The sequence below is a fragment of the Silurus meridionalis genome, chromosome 6, assembly GCF_014805685.1.
Source record: "Silurus meridionalis isolate SWU-2019-XX chromosome 6, ASM1480568v1, whole genome shotgun sequence".
NCBI classification, from domain to species: Eukaryota; Metazoa; Chordata; class Actinopteri; order Siluriformes; family Siluridae; genus Silurus; species Silurus meridionalis.
This window is the reverse complement of record NC_060889.1, coordinates 10,880,638-10,899,916: the sequence shown is the minus strand read 5'-3', so window position 1 is coordinate 10,899,916 and position 19,279 is coordinate 10,880,638. Positions and strand designations below refer to the sequence as shown.

At 39.6% G+C, this 19,279-nt stretch overlaps 1 protein-coding gene across 2 annotated transcripts in view; it reads left to right on the top strand.

Moving 5' to 3' along the window:
* Positions 1 to 4,878: 4,878 nt before the first annotated feature.
* Positions 4,879 to 19,279, top strand: part of cacnb2a (calcium channel, voltage-dependent, beta 2a) — a 72,752-nt gene continuing 58,351 nt past the window's right edge. For both annotated transcript variants that reach the window (XM_046850647.1, XM_046850645.1), the window contains exons 1-2: positions 4,879 to 5,313; positions 9,882 to 9,974. In XM_046850647.1, coding sequence (XP_046706603.1) covers positions 5,233 to 5,313; positions 9,882 to 9,974 — 174 coding nt within the window. In that variant the 5' untranslated portion in view covers positions 4,879 to 5,232. The remainder of the gene's footprint in view (positions 5,314 to 9,881; positions 9,975 to 19,279) is intronic.

Genomic DNA, 19,279 nt, shown 5'->3' with positions numbered 1-19,279 from the left:
CTCCTTTAGATGGTATAAGGAAAAAACCTTGATAGGAACCAGACTTAAAAGGGTAACCCCTCCTCCTTTGGGTGATATCAAGAGTGTGTTAAAAATTAATAAAACAATACAAAACACAAGAGAGAGAGATTTACTATTAGCGTGTGATTATGAGTATGTCCTTTCTATAGTCTAATACAGTCTGTTGTGTAATCAGGAGCTACTGAGCAACTAATCCTGCATTTTTAACTCAACAAGTAAAATTTCCCACAAGATGGCACTGTGTCCCTTCAGAGCAATGGGGTTTACTGCTCTAGAGTTATCTCCAAGGACAGACTAGAAGTAACTGATTGGTTTCTGCTGGCATTTCTGTCTCACTTGCAAAACAAGCATCTACATTTGAAAGCATTTAGATTATGGCTCTGTCTGGGATTCTAGTACATTATCATAGTAACAATGATAAAAGGTTATGAAGACATTGTCAACAGAACTAACATCAAATCATAAAAATGTAGCGCTGACATAAAACATATAAAACATGTGAATGAATAGGAAGGCAGTGGAGAAGGTGAAGGAGTTGCAAAGTATTGGAGAGTGTGTTAGAGAAGTGAAGAAAAGAGTGCAGGCATGGTGCAGTGGGTGGAGAAGAGTGGCAGGTGTGATCTGTGATAGTAGGGTATCTGCAAGAGTGAAAGGGAAGGTTTATAAGACTGTGGTGAGACCTGCGATGTTGTATGGTTTAGAGACAGTGGCATTGAGTAAAAGACACGAGGTGGAGGTGGAGCTGAAGGTAGCAGAGCTAAAGATGTTGAGGTTTTCATTGAGAGTGACGAGGATGGACAGGATTAGAAATGAGTTTATTAGAGGGACAGCGCATGTAGGACGTTTTGGAGACAAGGTGAGGGAGGCAAGATTGAGATGGTTTGGACATGTTCAGAGGAGGGACATGGGGTATACCGGTAAAAGAATGCTGAGGATGGAGCCACCAGGAAGGAGGAAAAGAGGAAGACCAAGGAGGAGGTTTATGGATGTGGTGAGGAAAGACATGCAGGGAGTTGGGTTGAAAGAGGCAGATGTAGAGGACAGAGGGGTATGGAGATGGATGATCCGCTGTGGCAACCTTTAATGGGAGAAGCCAAAAGAAGAAGAAGAAGAAGTAACACTGACATAAAACATATAAAACATTCTCATATAAAACCTGAAATACTTTCTTTAGAGAATGTGGGCAACATTAAGCTGCTGCCCCCATTCCATGATGCTGTGCAAAGAGAAACTGGTATAGATGTTCACAAAATACATTATGGACAAAAGAATTGACACCCGACAAATTACATATTTCTGGCCATATGTGGTTCTGTACTAAACTGTTACAACAAAGTTGGCATAATAAATAATTGTATAGGATGTCTTTGAATGTGGTAGGTTTAGATTTTCTCTTTAATTGAACTAGGAGACCATGACCTGTTCCAGCATGACAATGCCACTGTACACAATGAGCTCTAAACCACATGTGTAATCTGTCCACCGGAAGGGCGTGACATCACCGAAGGGGTGAAGTAACGACCAGGAAGTTATAAAAGCACATTTTTGTGCTCCAAGTTGAAGCCCAAGGAAGTGACAGATATGAGGACCATCATCTACAATAAGAGGGCTTCGACATAGAAGTCCTGATCATTCAGAACCTCTGAAGGGCCCCTCTGGGAGGGGTGGTGTACACCTCAATACACGGTGCCCACCTCTCCTTAGTGCCCTCACGAGACCATTTGGTTAACCCTGAAACCCTTGGTGTTTTAGGGCACAACCGTCTCCAGCAAGTGCCTCTCTCAGCTTTCGCCTGGAAATGTAGCGGCTTTGGGGGCCCGTTGCCTCCCAGGAGGCCTCTAGTACAGCTTCAGGGTGCCGGTCTAGCTGCTCTAGGCATGCCTGAGGTTGGTCTCAAGAGACTGATTTCCCATAGTAGACTATCTGGTAGCCTGGAAAACTCCTGCCAAATGTGTCTTAATGGGACCTGCGCACTGTAGAAAGAGGCTACAGATTCAGTTCAGGTCTCTTTCACCTTGGTTCAACAGGGTGTTTCATGTTCTGGTGCGTCTCGAGCAGGTTCTGGTCACAGAACAAGAAGTAAACACTTCAACACAGGAGGGCATTGAGATCGTCCCTTCCCCAACAGAGAGTCCGGGATCTACAGCCAGTACTTCATAGTTTCCAAGAAAGATGTGGGGCTGCGTCCCGTTTTAGATCTGCATCACATTGAAACAAGTTGTGTCTCAATTCATGTCCAAGGACTGGTTTGTCACGATACATCTGAGGGACGCGTACTTCCATATACCCTATATCCTTCCTAAGGTTCCTGAGGTTTGCTTTAGGAGGCGAAGTTCATCAATATCGGGTTCTTCCATTTGGCCCTGCACTCTCACCTCACACTTTGTGGATGCTGCTCTGGCTCCTCTGAGTCTCCAGGACATTTGCATGCTAAATTATATCGACGATTGGTTGATACTAGCTATGATACTAGGGGGTTAAGACTAAACGGCAAGAAGGTGTGCTTTCTCCAATATATAGGATCACCTATCTAGGCGTAGTGTGGGATTCCACCACAATGCAGGCACACTTGTCTCCTGCTTGGATCGAGTTGCTCCTTATGGCTGTCAAGAGAGTGAGAGAAGGCCAGTCACTCACTGTGAAACAGTTTCAAAGACTGCTAGGTCTGATGTGGTACCACTTGGCCTCCTGCACATGAGACCCCTGCAGTGGTGGCTCAGGACCAGAGGGTTTTTGCCAGAGGGGCAACCCACTCTGCCTGATCAAGGGACGCGGCAAGCATTACGGGCCTTAGATGTGGAAGAACTCCTTGCCGTCACGTTACATTAACGACAGATTCTTCCCTTACAGGCTGGGGGGTGGTCATTAGTGGCTGCTCCACCCAAGGTCTATGTAAAGGGCCCCATCTCTTGTGGCACATCAACTGCGTGCAGATGCTGGCAGTGCTTCTATTATGTGCTGGTCCATACAGACAACACATCCGTGGTTTCTTTTATCAAAGTGGGGTCTGCGATCTTGCCTCCTTTACAAGCTGGCACAACAGATCCTCTTGTGGGCCCAAGGGAAGCTGCTCTCACTGATGGCAGTATACATCCCAGGGCGCCTCAACCAGGGAGCAGATGTCCTTTTGAGGCAAGGGCGGATGCCCGGGTAATGGAAACTCCACCCAGAATTGGTGAAGCAAAAATGGAGGAAATTTTACAGAGCACAAATGGACCTGTATGCAATTAAAGAGACCTTGCACTGTCCCCTCTGGTTTTCCCCTACTCACCCAGCTCCTCTCGGTCTGGACGCCATGGTGCAAGCATGGCCTGAGGCCACACCTGTACTCTTTTCCCCCATTGCACTGCTCTAGGAAGTTTAAAAGAGAGTTCGCGGGAATGTCTGTCCATCAGCAGAGAAGGCCCTGCTGGCCCTGACGGTCTGCCACTGTATTTTTTTCAGGCCACTCTCAAAGTCAAATCACATGGATCTGGGAACAGAAAAATAGCTCATCAATTAATCTTAGTGGAGGTAGTGCCATTTGGGGCTTGAATGGTTGCTTCCGGAAAAGTTTCACTAATTATTATTGATGATGTAACTCATTATGGAACAGGCTCTTCTTTACCTCCTGTAGAAGGCACTGAAGGAAGAACCCCCTGAAAATAAATCTCAACTAAATAAAGCACTGCTAGAAAGCCTAGGAAAAAAGAGAGAAAAATGCAACAGTTTGGAGTTGTCAGTGGGCCCAAAGGTTATTGAAAGGAAGAAATATGCAGGTCAGATACATTATGCAAAGATTTGAAAAGTTAATTTAATTCATCACCTAGTCCTCATACAAGCAAAGAGTGACACTTTAAGGTAATCCAAATCAAACTTATCATTCTAGCTGGCTGTACAAAAGTTTCAGAGATGTAGAGACTAGTTAAGCCTACTCTTAATGATAATCATCTTCAGTCATCAAGGGACTTCCATGTGGAACCCAAGGCACCCCTTATAGGGACCTTAGCTACTCATATTATGACGTTGGTACATTGGGAAGCCATAATGCCTAAGTTCATGACAATGTCTGCCTGATAAAATCTATAACCCAAAAAAGGCCAAGTTCTTGTTATCTCGCTGAGCTGTCTCAGTAATACTTGTAACTACAAATATAATATCACACTAAATACGAATAACAGGAGAAATGTTTGGATATTTTACATGAAGGAGCTTTCGGCCAGTCTTGGCAAAGACAAAACCTTTTAGGGAATCAGTGGTATACTGTGAAGAAGTGCCACTTCTGAGCTAATTAGTACCAGATTCTGGAACAGTGTCAGCTAAGAGGGCTAAATGTGACATACAATCATTTGCTGTAGTATTCTATGGATTTTTTTTATAATACAAGTGTATTAGCAATATTATACAAGCAAAAGTGTATTATACTGAATATTGGCATGGCTCACCTTCGCTAGCTGTTTTAGTACTTAATGAATTGGATTAAATTAATTTATAGTGTTACTTTATAGGTCATTTATAGTAAAAAAAATAAAGTGTCTGAAATCTGAAGCTTGTTCACTATGGCTAGTTTTATACACAGAAAAATATGTGAATTTATATACAAATGTGTTTATTTATGTAGAGACAATATATAAATATATTACAAATAATGCATTCGACAGAACACAATATTGTCTAAAATCTAGATGTCTCTCAAAGCAGTCATTTTATATTTTTAAATACAGTATTTCCAAAAAGTGATTATCAAAAAGTCATTAAGATGTATCAGCTACTGAAAATGGTTTAGAACCGATTTTTTACATGCGCATTTCACCCCCGAAGAAAAAAATCGCTAATGGGATTGTGCGTGTGTGTGTGTGTGTGCGGGTGTGTGCGTGCGTGCGTGCGTGTGTGTCTATTCGTGCGCGCGCGCATCGTTGAATAACGAAATAGTGCGTGTGGGATGGAAAACAGCAGTTGAATGAGTCAACATACTTAATCCTAAATGGGACTGTTTTTAGCTATTTCAACACCGGCGTTTTTCCTGACAGTCCTTTCGTCTGTCGCTTTGTCCAAAATTCTCAACTAATCTAAATAAAAACTTTTTGTCGGTTTTGCGCCAAGCTCCGGGAAGAGCGGCCGAGGGGATCATCAGCTGTTTGCGCTTTCTTCTATTCACTCTGTTATAGAGCCGAACATTTATTTTTTTCATCCTGAAGCATCACAAACCGCTTCGTCGAGAAGCAATGTCCAATGGTGGTGAACAGCATGTCCAAAACGCCTTCAAGTTCACTGGAAAAACATCTGGACACTCTCGAGAACCCCGCGCTGCAGGTGAGTGAGGTTCAGTTAGATAGATGCGTAATTTGCAATTATAAAAAGATTATTTTGCTGTAAAGTGTAGACCATCGTTTTAAAGTATTTGATATACAGTTGACTCCCACACACACACACACACACACACACACACGCGCGCGCGCACACACATGCACTCGGATCCATATTTGGACATGGTACAATTTTAGCATTTTTATCTCTGTATACAATATATTTAAAACAAACTGACCCATGGTTAAGTGGTGGCCTGATAACTGATTTCATGACAATTTGAAGTGATAAAAGGGCTACAGATTTGGTAACTAAATCAACAGTTTATTTCCTAAATAAAAGGGATGGTCTGGGAAACTCAGCAGCACGGAAAGGTCAGAACACCACAATGAAAAACGATGATCATACATTTATCTCCTTGGTGAAGGAAAAAAAACCTTTATAACATCTAGATACACAACAATGCCTTAATAGGTTGCTAGAAAAGACCTGAAAAGCTCAGATCTGAAACACGATTAATGGACAAGTGATGAGAACAGAAGAAAAGAAGAGAAGACTATGGCAAAGGAAAGGCTTATGATCCAAAGCATACCACAATATTTTTTAAACATGGCAAATGCTGATAGAAGTAGCAGGATTATTTATTAAGTATATACTGTTTGGTCAGATTCAGAAATACTGTTAAATAATGGTCAGTGTTTTACAGATGGATACAGATAGATAATGACCCAAAACATACTATGAATGCAAAGAAATAGGATGCTTTTAAATCTCAAGCCAGTCATCTGACCTCATCTATTTGAGCATGCTTTTCATTTACTGAGGACAGTATTGAATATAGAAGGATCTACAGACTAGATGCAACTGGAGGCAGCTGCAAATGTATGGCAATGCACCTAAGGGGATATCCTAGTATCTGGTAATGACCATGGCTAACTGGCTTTGGACACTGCTTGATATCAAAGTATTTGCTTTCAAATATGAAAAATATTCAGATGTTTATAATAATAGTTTGTGCAATTAGTTTCCAACCTGAGTAAATGGTTATATTTTGTAAATGTGTAAAGCAATAGTTTTTTAAATGAAGCTGAAGGTCTACACTTTAATCATACCTGGATCTTTTTACATATTGAGCTCACAAACACACACACACACACACACACACACACACACACACACACACACACACACACACACACACACACACACACACAGAGACAAGTTTTGTATAATTTTTTTATAGCTCAATCAGTCTGAAACATGTTGCAGTCAGAAACTCCTAAGGAAAAGGTCAATAAATTGTAAATTTCAAATTTCAGAACAATGTCTCACTTGTTATCACCCATCTAAAAAATATATTATCACATTATTTTATGTCACATATTATCCCATGATGTCAAACTTTTTTTTTAATTAGTGGTGCTTGAGCAACATCACTATTACAATCTTGCAAATTCTCGTCCCGCAGTTTTTGCCCCAGCACCACGGATGATACCTCAGATCGTGTGGCCTGTTTGGGGGGAGGTGTGCTATTACTTTTTATTTAAGGATTTGCCCCAGCTGTTTTTGATCACATAACCCAAAAGGGCAAAAATGTTCCCATAGAAAATGAATGGGGCAGAAAACTCGTGTGTTATATCTCGGCACTTGACCGTCCAACATGCACAGATGGCATATCTACTCCTACGGGGGACTGAGTGGGTCGCAAACATATGCCTCTCGAACCCCAGACCTGCTTGGAATTATGGCAATTTCGTGACATTTTGGCCCCTATAGAAAATTAATATGGAATCCGACCCACCACAGTTTGGCCGGGATTTGCATTTTTCATTGCATAATGTATGACATATCCACTCCTCCGGGGTGGGCAGCAGATTGCATCCATACACCCCGCATTCATTGAAAACCCCCGGAAAAATGGGTAGGGGACAATGAATCTCCCCCACAGAAATAAATGGGGAAACAGCGAGGATTCACTTACATTGACACACATAGAGTGAATGAGCTGCGTCAAAGCCCACAGACCCCAGGCATGCCATACATCAAACCAAACATTGTGGTAGGGAAATTTGCACAATGGGGGATGCTCTAAACCCCCACTCTATAGGGGAAGGGGGGTAGGGGCAACAAAGCGAGCAGGGTTAAAAACATTGTAAAAGGGGACATGTGACATATCAACGGACTCATTAGCCTCCATTAGCCCAAATAGGCGGCAAAAAAATATATATGCTCGGAAATAGTGGTGTAATATATTAAAACACTCTGCACAGTGGGAGGAGTTGAACGCCACCTAAAAAACTACAGTGTCACACCCGGTGTTGAGTTTGGCACTGGCAAGCACCACACATTTTCTTCAGGAAATGTCACTTTCTAATTTCAACTCAGTATTTGTATAATTACTTACAAATGTTGCGTGTATGTGATTTTTCTCCAAATTAAGTGATTCCAGTGTAAAAATATTTATCAGTGTTATCACCCGTAATGAGCATTGTATTTCAATACAGTCTGTATTTAAATGGACATATTTGGCACATGCATCTAACATCTCAATTGTTTAGTAGACTCATTGGAGCAAATTATGCCCTGACATCATTTACAGGTTGAGGTACATTATGTTACAATATAGATATAGAATATTTTGTATTATATTGACATCAGTTTTCTTAGGTTTTATTATTTTATTTATTGCTTTACATTGGGCATTATTAGACTGGAAGCTTGTATTTAAGAATCACAGTTCCCCTTCAGGAACTCGAGCTGCATCAACAACGCTTTGGGAACACTTCCATGTGTCCATGCTCTATATCACTTGTGTAATCAGAGACTATTTTACAATCCAGAGTTCCCTCCATGAGGAGGTCATATGCCACAAAGTGGTACTTGTTTACTATGTGGTTGGATCCAGTTAACTGCCTGGTTGGTTTAGTGTGGGAATTCCTTTAGGAACAGTTCAACATAGGGTTGTCTCTTTCCACCCTGAGAGGTTATCTGTCTGCTATTGCAGCTTTTTGTGCTCTGCTCGCTAAACAGTCATTGGGCAAGGATCTGTTAGTAACATGTTTCCTCTGTGGTACCCAGAGGCTGAGGCCTCAAGCGCAACCTAGAGTGCCTGTGTGGGACCTGGCCGTTGTTCTGGAGGCTCTGCCTAATCCTCCCTTCGAGCCCTTGCCCAAGGTGCCCTTGACACTTCTTACAGTTAAGATTTTTTTTTTTCCACACATCCTCCATAAAGAGGGTCGGGGACCTTCAGGCCCTCTCAGTGGCCCTGTCTTTCCTGGAGATTACCCCAGGTGTGGCCAGTGCCTTTCTCTACCCCAAACTCTCAGTTTTCTCACAACCCGTTGGCATTCTACCCTTACTTCCTTTCAGGCACCTGACCAGAAAAAGCTTACACATAGGTCCACCAAACAGAGCTGTGGAGAAAGTTGGAGCAGCTGTTTGTCTGCTACGGTCCCTATATATATAGGTGGATTGTGGATGCTATCTTATTCTCTTATGAGTCCGCTGTCTTCTCGTACCTATCGGGGTCAGAGCTCACTCCACTCAAAGTGTGGCAGCCTCCAAGTCCTTGTCCCCTGGAGCATCTTTCCAAGACATCTGCAACCCTGCAGGCTGGTCTACCCCACTGACCTTTGTCAGGTTCTACAGCCACTTCTGTCACCTCTGTCCTCTCGACCTAGCTGCTCCCATCCAGACTAGGCAGGGACTGGTCAGTCTGGCTTAGACTCAAGTTCCCTCTGGTTCACCGAGGGAATGAGACGCTGCCTCTCCAGGCCACACTACCTGCATCCCTGCAGCACTTCCTTCCCTTGCAGAAGCTAGCGCCATTTTCACTACATGTAGAGATGATTCCCTGGACATACAGCACATACCACACAAATGTGATCTACAGACCCCACTTTGAGAACTATAAACATAGTGGAGTGTTTTCCAGTTCTGATTATGCAATCCTTCTGCTCTGTACATATCATAGTGCTATTTTACCTTGTAATCCCCACTCGGCTCATCTGCTTGCGTGGAAGTACATCAATATTACCAATGCATAAAAACAATAATTCTGAATACTTTTGCACTGAACATAGTTAGTAATAATATGTGATAGATGTGTTTTAAAAAAAGCAGCATGAGCCGTTGTAATTCAGTAAAGTGCTAACAGCTATGACAACAAATGTGACACTACAAACAATTATTGTAGTTACAAATTAAACAAAGAAAAAATGTGGGGATAATGGCCATTAATCTTTGGCTTTGGATCTTTCTGTCTGCATATTTTTCCATCTGTTTGTCTCTCTTTCACTTTCTCTCCCTTTCTCTTGCTCTATTCTTACTCTGAATTCTGTTTGTCTTAGTTTTAACTGGGGTTGACAGTACTAAAATAAAACATGCCCACCCTACTTGGCAAAACTTTACATGGCTTTAGGGAATACGCTATTTAAAAAGGTCATTTTAGATCAGGAATGTTTCACGGTTGCCATTGGAGACATGTAAACCGAATAGCACTAATTTGGTTTACGATTATAGTTTCGTCTCAAAATAAAAATGGTTCATTCACGATTTTCCTACATTTTTTACAGTGTCACAGGAGAAAACTGGGCAGAAAAGGAAGGTTCAAAGGTTCTGATGGAAGTACTAGCTCAGACACGACCTACAACAGCATTGTGCGCCAGGTAAGAAGACTACTATTACTTGCAGTTTAGATTGTATGTGTAACTCACAGAGCAGATGTAAATGTGACTTTAAAATCACAATGATAGAATTGTTTCAAGCGCTTGATGTGGTGGACTGCGACAATGTACTTTTAATCAAGTACAGTTGAAGAGCTTTATTATACTTGAACTACTTACATAATCACTTACCATCTGGCTTTCCCTCTGTACTGTGTAAGACTGTGTTGGTGGCCACTGATAAGCATAGATGTCAATGTGGGCGATTATTTTTTTCCAGACTCCTACCTGCAGTTACACAAGCTGAATAGAAGCTCCAGGTAATGCTTAGGTTGTATAGTGCAGGTTAATAGAGACACACATAAGCACACTAGCATGCTTGGCACTGGTTAGCTGAACTGTCAGAGAAAGTGATCAATGTTTTCCTGTAAGACCGTGTGAAGTACTGTGTGTAGAGTGTAAATGTTTGTATGCTTGAGTGTGTGTATGTCATAAAGCAGAGGTGCTCCTGCAGGAACACAGTGTTTATGATCTGGGAGGCGTCTGGTCTTTGTTGCTCTGACCCGCTGCTCTGCTCTTCTCTTCTCCTCAACACAACCCTCTGCAGGCGTGCTTCTGCCTTTTAAGGAACACTGACATACACACACACACATTATCCACAAACAAAGATGAATATATTCAGGTTTCTAATGATTTGTTTTATTTACCCATGGAGTAAGTTTGTGTTTGAATATTGTTAGGTTTATAGGGTGTCTATCATAACTGTGATTTCATGAAATTTTATCTTTGCTGAATTGACAGTATGACGTTTTATGACAATATACACTGTATAAAATCTCCAGTTTTGTAGAGTTACAGGCATAGATTAAGAGAAAGACCATGAGAAAAAGATAAAAAAGACAAGGCGATGAGGAAATTGTCATGTTTGACTAACCGGCGGAAGAAATAAGCATTCCATTACTATGTTTCTTGAAATAACCCCGCTTCCCGTAACTATTCGGATGTCATGAGAGAAAAAGGTTTTTACATTGTTCTTCTGTCATCATAAGCCAGCCAGTGACCTTGTTGTACCATTTCCTTACCACTTTCCCTACCACTGAGAGCTTAGTTATAGTTCAAGTGCACCATGGACCCAAGGGCTTTACATTTTTTTAAAGACATATTTCCTTTGTAACTTTGTTCTGACTCAGTTGGCGGTGTCAGCAATCAGATATTTACTTTTACCCAGCAGGCAATGAGTCAGACTCCCATCATGCCTGTGGGCATGTATGCAACCAATCAATGACTGGGAGGGTCATGGGGTGATAAGTGGGAGATGGTGTGCCATCATACTCTTTACACCTACCTCTATACTCAGCTCAGAAAGGTCAGTTCATTTGAGAAAAGAAGACAATATAGCTGGCTCTTTTTCATTTGCATTGCACTAGCAAGAAAAGCTAATTTCTTCTGATCATTTGAATTATCAATTCTATATATATTCATTAGCCAAACATCTTTATAACGTAAGCATTTTTCAAAATTGCAATACGCAGTTCACCTATCAAATGATATGTATATAACAGTAATTTGTATATGTTTTTTTATATAATAATCAGTGTTGTGCTCGTTACAAAAAAATAGTAACTAGTTACAGTTACTCGTTACTTCATTCAAAAAGTAACTCAATTACTTTGTTGATTACTTACACCAAAAAGTAATGCGTTACTGTTAAAAGTAACTTTTTAGTTACTTTTTTAAAGAACGTTCTTTAATGTTCCCATTAATGCCCTTTTATGCCTTATGGTCTACAAACACAAAACTGACTTAAACACAGAGTAATTTTTACTGTTCCTGGAGGAGCTTCAACAGATTGGAGTTGCTGTTTATCGCAGTAGATACGAGCTTCGAACCAGAAAGACACAGCTTACATTTGACTTAAAAGTTTTTGTCTTTATACTCAACTAAAGTGAAATAATGATCATATTTCCACTTTGAGAAACTCATCTTGCTCTCGCCTCGACTCGCCATTACTGCCGCACAGCCCTGAATAAACGGAGACATGCCCACAGCGTGTCTTCTTCGTGTTTACAGAGGGTAATCCACCAATCCTACAGTGCATCTTCTTCGTGTTTACAGTGGTTTATCCACCAATCCTACAATGCGACGCTGCTGTAAGCAGGTTAGGCTGTAGTCTACACTTCAGCCGAAATTAATTCATTTAAAAAAGTAACGGGTAACGCACCATACGGTAACGGTAACGGAGTTACTTTATTTTTAAAAGTAACACGTTACAGTATTAGTTACTGCCCAACACTGATAATAATTATAGCAGTTATTTATTTAAAATCTATTAATTTTTTTATTCTTTCAGTCTCAGTGATAATGATAGCCGGTCCATTAATGTTGGCACTTTGTGGTGTATTAAAGAGTCACAGATCAAAGCATTGCATTGTATGAGCAAAACTAATGTTTGTATTGGACATGAATGACATGATAGCATGCAGAGGCAACGGTATAAATCTGTGTGCATGGGCTTAGCTAATTGACTACCAAATGAGCTCTTGTTGAAGGGGTAGAACTGGATAACTTATAGTCATGATAATGTGCACTGCACTATTTCTTTCCCATCACTTTCAAATGCAATACTTTTCTTAATATCTTAAATCATTTCATGTTTAAATGTTCCTAGCAGCTGTCAAAATAGTCAGTGCATTATAAATTGGAACAATGCAAACCATGTTATGAAAGATTCCTTCACAAGTTGCTGGTGAGCACATATTAAGCTCCAAAACGCAGCTGTGTGACTTGTGTTCAATCTGCCCAAGTTCTCCCACACCACCCCACTGTTGCGCTTCCCCCACTGACTTCCAGTAGCTGCACGTATCAGATTCAAAACACTGATGCTTGCCAAAAATGGACCAGCGCCATCTTACCTCAGAGACCTCATCACACCTCACACTGCACCACGCTGTCTGAGATCCTCCAGCACTGTTTGACTGGTACCACCATTTCTCAGGGTAAGAGGTAAGTATACTTCAAGGCTCTTCTCTGTTTTGGCACTGAGGTGGTGGAATGAACTTCCCCTAGATGTCTGAACAGCAGAGTCCCTGGCTATCTTCAAGCGACGGTTGAAGATCTTCCTCTTTCTGAAACACTTAAACTAACACTTTCCAAGTTTGCGTTGTTAAAAAAAAAACAGAGTTGTAGGCCGATTTGTCATAAGTTTGTAATCTAGAGTACCAGTATAGATTTATTCATTGCTAGAGACTCAAAGCACTTCTGTATGTCGCTCTGGACAAGGGCGTCTGCAAAATGCCGCAAATTGTAAATTAATTACCGTAAATAAAAGTTTTTCTTAGGAAACATTCTGTATTTATAATCACTTTTCACTTTCTCAGTTACATTAGTTGTAACATAGATGATGCCTTGCAGTCATCCCACAACATTCCATGTACCTATAAATTGCTAAATGTATGATCTGTCATTAATTAATACTTCAAAATTTGACAAATTGGCGCATTGCTATAGTGTGAGAGAAACCACAATTTCTGTGGCATGTGCTGTTTTTAGAAATTAATCAATGCTTGTTTTTTTGGCAGGGACACTATCAAACCACTTTATCAAACCATTATAAAGACTGTGGCCAGAAGGCTGTTGGCATTAACTTTAGGATGTGTCAGTGAACACCACTGGTGAAAGAAGCCATGAAGTTAAAGAAGGGCTTCTGTGTAAAATTCACAGGGGGCTTTCCTGATTCATCTGCGACATAAAGGAGAGCCATAACTGATGCAGAACAAATTGGAGAAAAATAAAAGGTTTAGTTAGTGGAGGAGTTAGTAAAGATCATAGAAAAGATTTTGAGGTAGACCCTAATATGTTTCAACAATTCAGAAGCTCAAAAGTGGAAGACAAACCATTCACAATTTTAGATGTTTTGGGGTCAGTGGTTGAGGTTGCGATAGCGGATAAAAGACATTAAATGCTGGTATTTAGCCAGAGTTATTGACAGCAATGGAGAAGGCTTAGGTTGTGTGGTAATGTTTAATGTTAGTTGGAGTTAGAAAATCTGCTCCAATTATCGGAAAGAAATCAGCACCAGCAAACAGTCTGTTGCCATTTCTATCATTTGTTATGTTGATTTGGGTAAGACACATCATTTGTCTTGACAGTTATTGCAGAAGGTATTGCAAGAGTGCAGGGTATTTAAGTCCTTACTTTGTGCAGTCTGCTATCTGTATGGATGTAAATAGTGTTGTTTCCCCATTCATGGTTTTAAGTTTAACATTTGTGTTATCCAGGCTTGTGTCTTGTGTCATGTCTCTTATCACTTTCATGTGTATCACTTTCATGGACATGATACCAAGATTTGTTTGAGATGTCCACTATGGAGCAGGGGAATAGAGGTAGCATCTCTGGTATTTACATGTTAGTTCTTTTATTATCACCTGTAGCGGATCTCCATGCATGCATAAGCAATCTAACAATTCAGCGATGAGTGTGAAGGTGCTGGAATAAAGGTCTGTACCTCCATGTCTGTGGCCAGATTTTTTTCTTGTAACAGTTAAGTGGTCTCTTCAAGTGAAGGGAGTGACTTTGCCACTGGTGGAGGAGGTTTCTTGGAATCTTTTCCAGGTGTAATGGATTAAGTCGTGGTGTAAGATTGAGTAATAAGGATCCATGACAAATTGATTAGCCACTATTAAGTGGTATAGCAAGAGTTTAGTTTGTGGATAAAACTCTCTTTTACTGTGTCATTTGGTCTTCCTATCTTTAGGTAAGGTAAGATTAGGGTAGTGACCAAAAGAATATGGTACAAGCAGTTCAAATAGGTTTTCTGAGCTAGATTTAATTATAGGATGAGGGGCTCAGCAATCAGAAATAGCCTTACGTAAAATTGTTAATTGGTGTGGAGCCAGCTAAGGTGGATTTGTTACCATGCCATAATCCAGATTGAAAAAAGCAACAGTAACTCAAAGTAAAATATTTTCTGTATGTGTTATCATTCTTTCACATAATTTTGGAGAAATTGTGGCCTACTCTTCATTTCAAATTTGCTTCATTTCGTTGAGGTTTAACGGCATTTGTTTATGGACAGCTCCCTTAGGATCCTGCCTCAGCATCTTATTGGGTTTAAGGGTTGGACTTGGATGTGCCTACTTGATAAGTACATATTTATTTTTTACTTCTTTAGCCATTCCAATGTAATTTTCTGGTTTGATTGGGATTATTGTCTCTGTGTCTGTGTTTACAAAACAAGCCCAAAACATCACTCCTTTACCACCATTCTTGACAGTTGGCATGAGCTGGGAAGATTGGCAACTGTTTAGATTTTTTTATTTGTCAGCAATCCTTCTCACTGTTAAAATGTGCAATTGTTTGTAGATAACCCTTCCTAGATGAATGAGCAGAAATTGCTTCTCTGAGAAAATGGTGATGTATTTTCTTCTTGGACACACCTGAATGCAGCAGAAAAAGTAATGTATTTTATTTATTTTTGTCATCTATAACTGGCTTGTTATTTGTCTGAATGACAAAAGAGGGCAATATCTTAGTGCTAAGATTGTTTTACATGGAAAAGAAAATGAGGAGGCTTAAATATGATTAGAATGAACACAGTCATCTTAATAATTATTTTCTGAATTGGCTTTAAGACTGCCCCCTGGTCTGCATTTTTAAACTTCCATATGGCTCTGCTTTGCTGTGTTCATATCAGATCTCACCCACAAGGAGGGTCTTAAATAAGATACTGCCAACCACACACATGCACTCTCTCTTTATTTTCAGTCCTACTAAGGAGAGAATTCCTAAGAGCGTATCTTAACATTACATCTGATCTGAAATAAAAGCAGAGTAAATATGTGTCCCTGAGCATATGAAATCAACAGTATTTTTTTTATTATTATTATTTTATGTAAAGCTCTTTAATATTAACCTTTTTTCTGTAACAAAATTTGGATCTAAAGCTGTTTTAATGTCAGGAATTTTTGTCCAAATTTAATATGAAATTGCAATAGAGTGATTTTCTCTTTCATTTTTTGTACCCGAGGACAGCTCCTTTCACCTTATTTTACTTTTAAAAAACATTTTATTAGGAAACAATGTTGCATAGCAAAAACCTGAACCTGTGCAAGCCTGTGATTATTCTAGAATTTAATCCCAAAGGTCTAAACCCATTTGCTATTGTGTTTTGAATTATTTGTTCTTTTTGTTTCTGATGTACTTAGTGTAATGTAATACTGCACTCTGGTGGTTGTAATATACATCTACACATGATCAATTACCTTTGGTTTGGCAATAAGCCATTTACACTTTTCTGTAATATTCTAAAATGTTGTAATATGATCTTCTTAAGCTCTGTGCAATTAGCAGAGTAAAAAATGACATTATTGAAACCATTTAAAATTAGCTAAATTCAATTGCTAAATAGCTTAAAATGTATTTTCAAATTTTGAAGTTTGTAATGCAACTGCCTGTTTTTTTAATAAGGTCCTGAAACAAAAAAAGGCAGATAGGAAAAAGAAATGTGTATTAAAAAATATAGAAAGACAGAAAAGAGTGAGCGAGTGAGTGGAAACAAGCACACTGCAGCAATATGAAAGCACATGGTATAAAGATGCAACATGTAAGAAAAGAGATATTTACAAGAATTCCTGATTAAGGAAAGTAAGACATTGTGCATACTATTGTAATCCAAAGACACATTCTAAGATTTCTCAAATTTTTTAAATGTTTTACTAGTGGATATTACAAAAGGAAACTTTGTCACTCACTAACACATTTCCAGTAGGTTGGTGTGGGTGCCTTGAGAAGTCAGTTGTATTTATCACATCTGTCAGATTAAAAATAGCCCTTGATGCAGCACATTTAATAACATTCGTTCATTCATTCAATCATTAGTGCTTTAATTCATTTAAGCAACTGCATTATTCTATTGAGTGTCACAGTGATCCAGCCCATACACTGTGAGCACAAAGCAAAAAAATCAAATGCCCTCAAAGGTCATGAAATATCAAGTGAACTTCAGAACATTAGCAAGATTCAATTGATGAAGGTGGTCTGGTCTGATGAATTTTTTTTTTTTTTTACATAATTTCTATGGCCAAGTGTGTGTGCGTCACTTACCTGCAGAAGAGATGGCACCAGGATGTGCAATGGGAAGAATGTAAGCTGGCAGAGGCAGTGTGATGCTCTGGGCAATGTTATTCTGGGAAATCTTTGGTCCTGATATTCATGTGGATTTTACTTTGGCATGTACCACAAATGTCACAAAATTATAAACCAAGGTCAATTCATAATGTGTGTACACAATATTATTTACTTTTTATTATTATTAATATATTCAATTAGTCACAGTGTTTTTGCTTCACAGAAAAGGTCTAAAAGACAAGCCTCCTAAACAAGGCAACATGCAATGGACTTAAAATGCATGAAAAATGCATTTAAGTAGACTTGTTTTTATCTATCTATTTAAATTAATTAAGCTTTTATGTGTTAGATTTTTATATCCGTATTAGCGAGATACATCTCCATAAGGATGGTTGTGTCGTATATTTAATTGAGAGAGACAAAAAGCTTGTTGGCAGCGTGTCAGCATTCCTGTTAAGCCTTCAGGAGTACTAAAAGGGTATGAAGACTTTTTCCTGACATACCAGAGGGAAATAAATGCATTTAATGAGCTTACAGGGAGATGTTCACTGCTATGGAAAGAGTGAGACAAAGGTCCACATAGAAGTGTTTAAACCAGCAGGCTGGAAAGCATGATGCAAAACTAAAGCCGTTATCTCTCTCAAAATGTGTGTGTGTGTGTGTGTGTGTGTGTGTGTGTGTGTGTGTGTGTGTGTGTGTGTGTGTGTGTGTGTTTGATATATTGATAGCCATTGTATTTTCCTTTCTCCAAAAATGGTTAAAGCTCAATGGAAAATAAATAAACAAAAAAGAAATCCAAACCAAAACAATATTTAATATGACCATGATTTGCCTGCAAAACAGCATCAATTCTTCTAGCTACACAGATTTAAAATAACTCAGCAGGCAGGTTCTTCCAAACATTTTGGAGAGATCATGGCTTTGTGGGGTCCACACCATTATTTGAAGGACTTCTTGTTCTTGTTCTGAAGTTTTTTTTCTTTCTGTTTCTCAGCATTGAGGACACCATTAATCCTGACCAAATCTCCACATTTTTCTGCAGTTAATATGTTTTCATGCTTAGTTGTGTCGCTTAGCTTTGTTTATACTATAGAGATATGGCTTTTTGGCTGCAATTTAAGAAGACCACTTCTGGCCAGACTTCTTCAGACAGTTGATGGGTGTACATGGGTCCCACTGGTTTTCGCTAGCTCTTTGCTGATGGCACTGCTGGACAACAATGTTGAATAGAAGTAAGAATGATGTGTCTTTCATTTGGTGCATTCCTTGCCCGACCACTTTGCTGCCGGTCTATGGTGCTTCCCATTTCCCATTTCTTTGTGCTTCTTCAAAAAAAGTATTACCAGCACATCTTGCAACCCCTGTCTGCTTTCAAATATTTGCCTGGGAGAGACCTTGCTGATGCAGTATAACTTCCTCAAATCTTGTTGCTGTGCTGAATCTTGCCATGGCGTCTGTCCTGTGACAAGTAACTGTCTTCCACAACCTCACCCTAGTAGCAGAATCTGGCTGATCTTCACCCAGATTGAAGCCTTCTACACAGCTGTTTCTGTTCCAGTTAATTGCTGTATATTAGCCTACATAGAAATATATTAAGGCTGTCAATAAATTCAAATATTTAATCGTGATTAATCGCACGATTGGCATGAGTTAACTTGTGATCAATCGCAACTTCATTGCACATTTTTATCTGTTTTAAATGTACCTTAAATTAATACTTTGTAAGTTTTTAATACTCTAATCAACATGGGCGTGGACAAATATGGATGCTTTACACAAATGTATGTTTATTATAAGTGAAACCAAACTCAACATAGAGCATGAAGACATTTTTCTTGTAATATTCTTGTAAATGTTTTCAAGGAAAAGATTACGGAAATCATAAGGACATAAAACAGAACCGTTGCTATGTTTTCACACGGACGGTTTTAATGGCCGGATAACCGCATTCTGGCAGATTTTGGTGCTTGATTTGAGACTTGGTGCATAAGTAAAACAAATGCTTGGTGATTAAAAAAAATGTATTGGTGTGTGTGTGAGGGGTGTGTGTGTGTGTCTGATAAAACCTAATGAAGTTTCTCAAACTCATACATCGATGACACATAGATCACACAACGACACAGACATAAGACAAGACAAACCTTGACAACCGGTACTTAAGTAGGGGGCGCTAAATAATGACA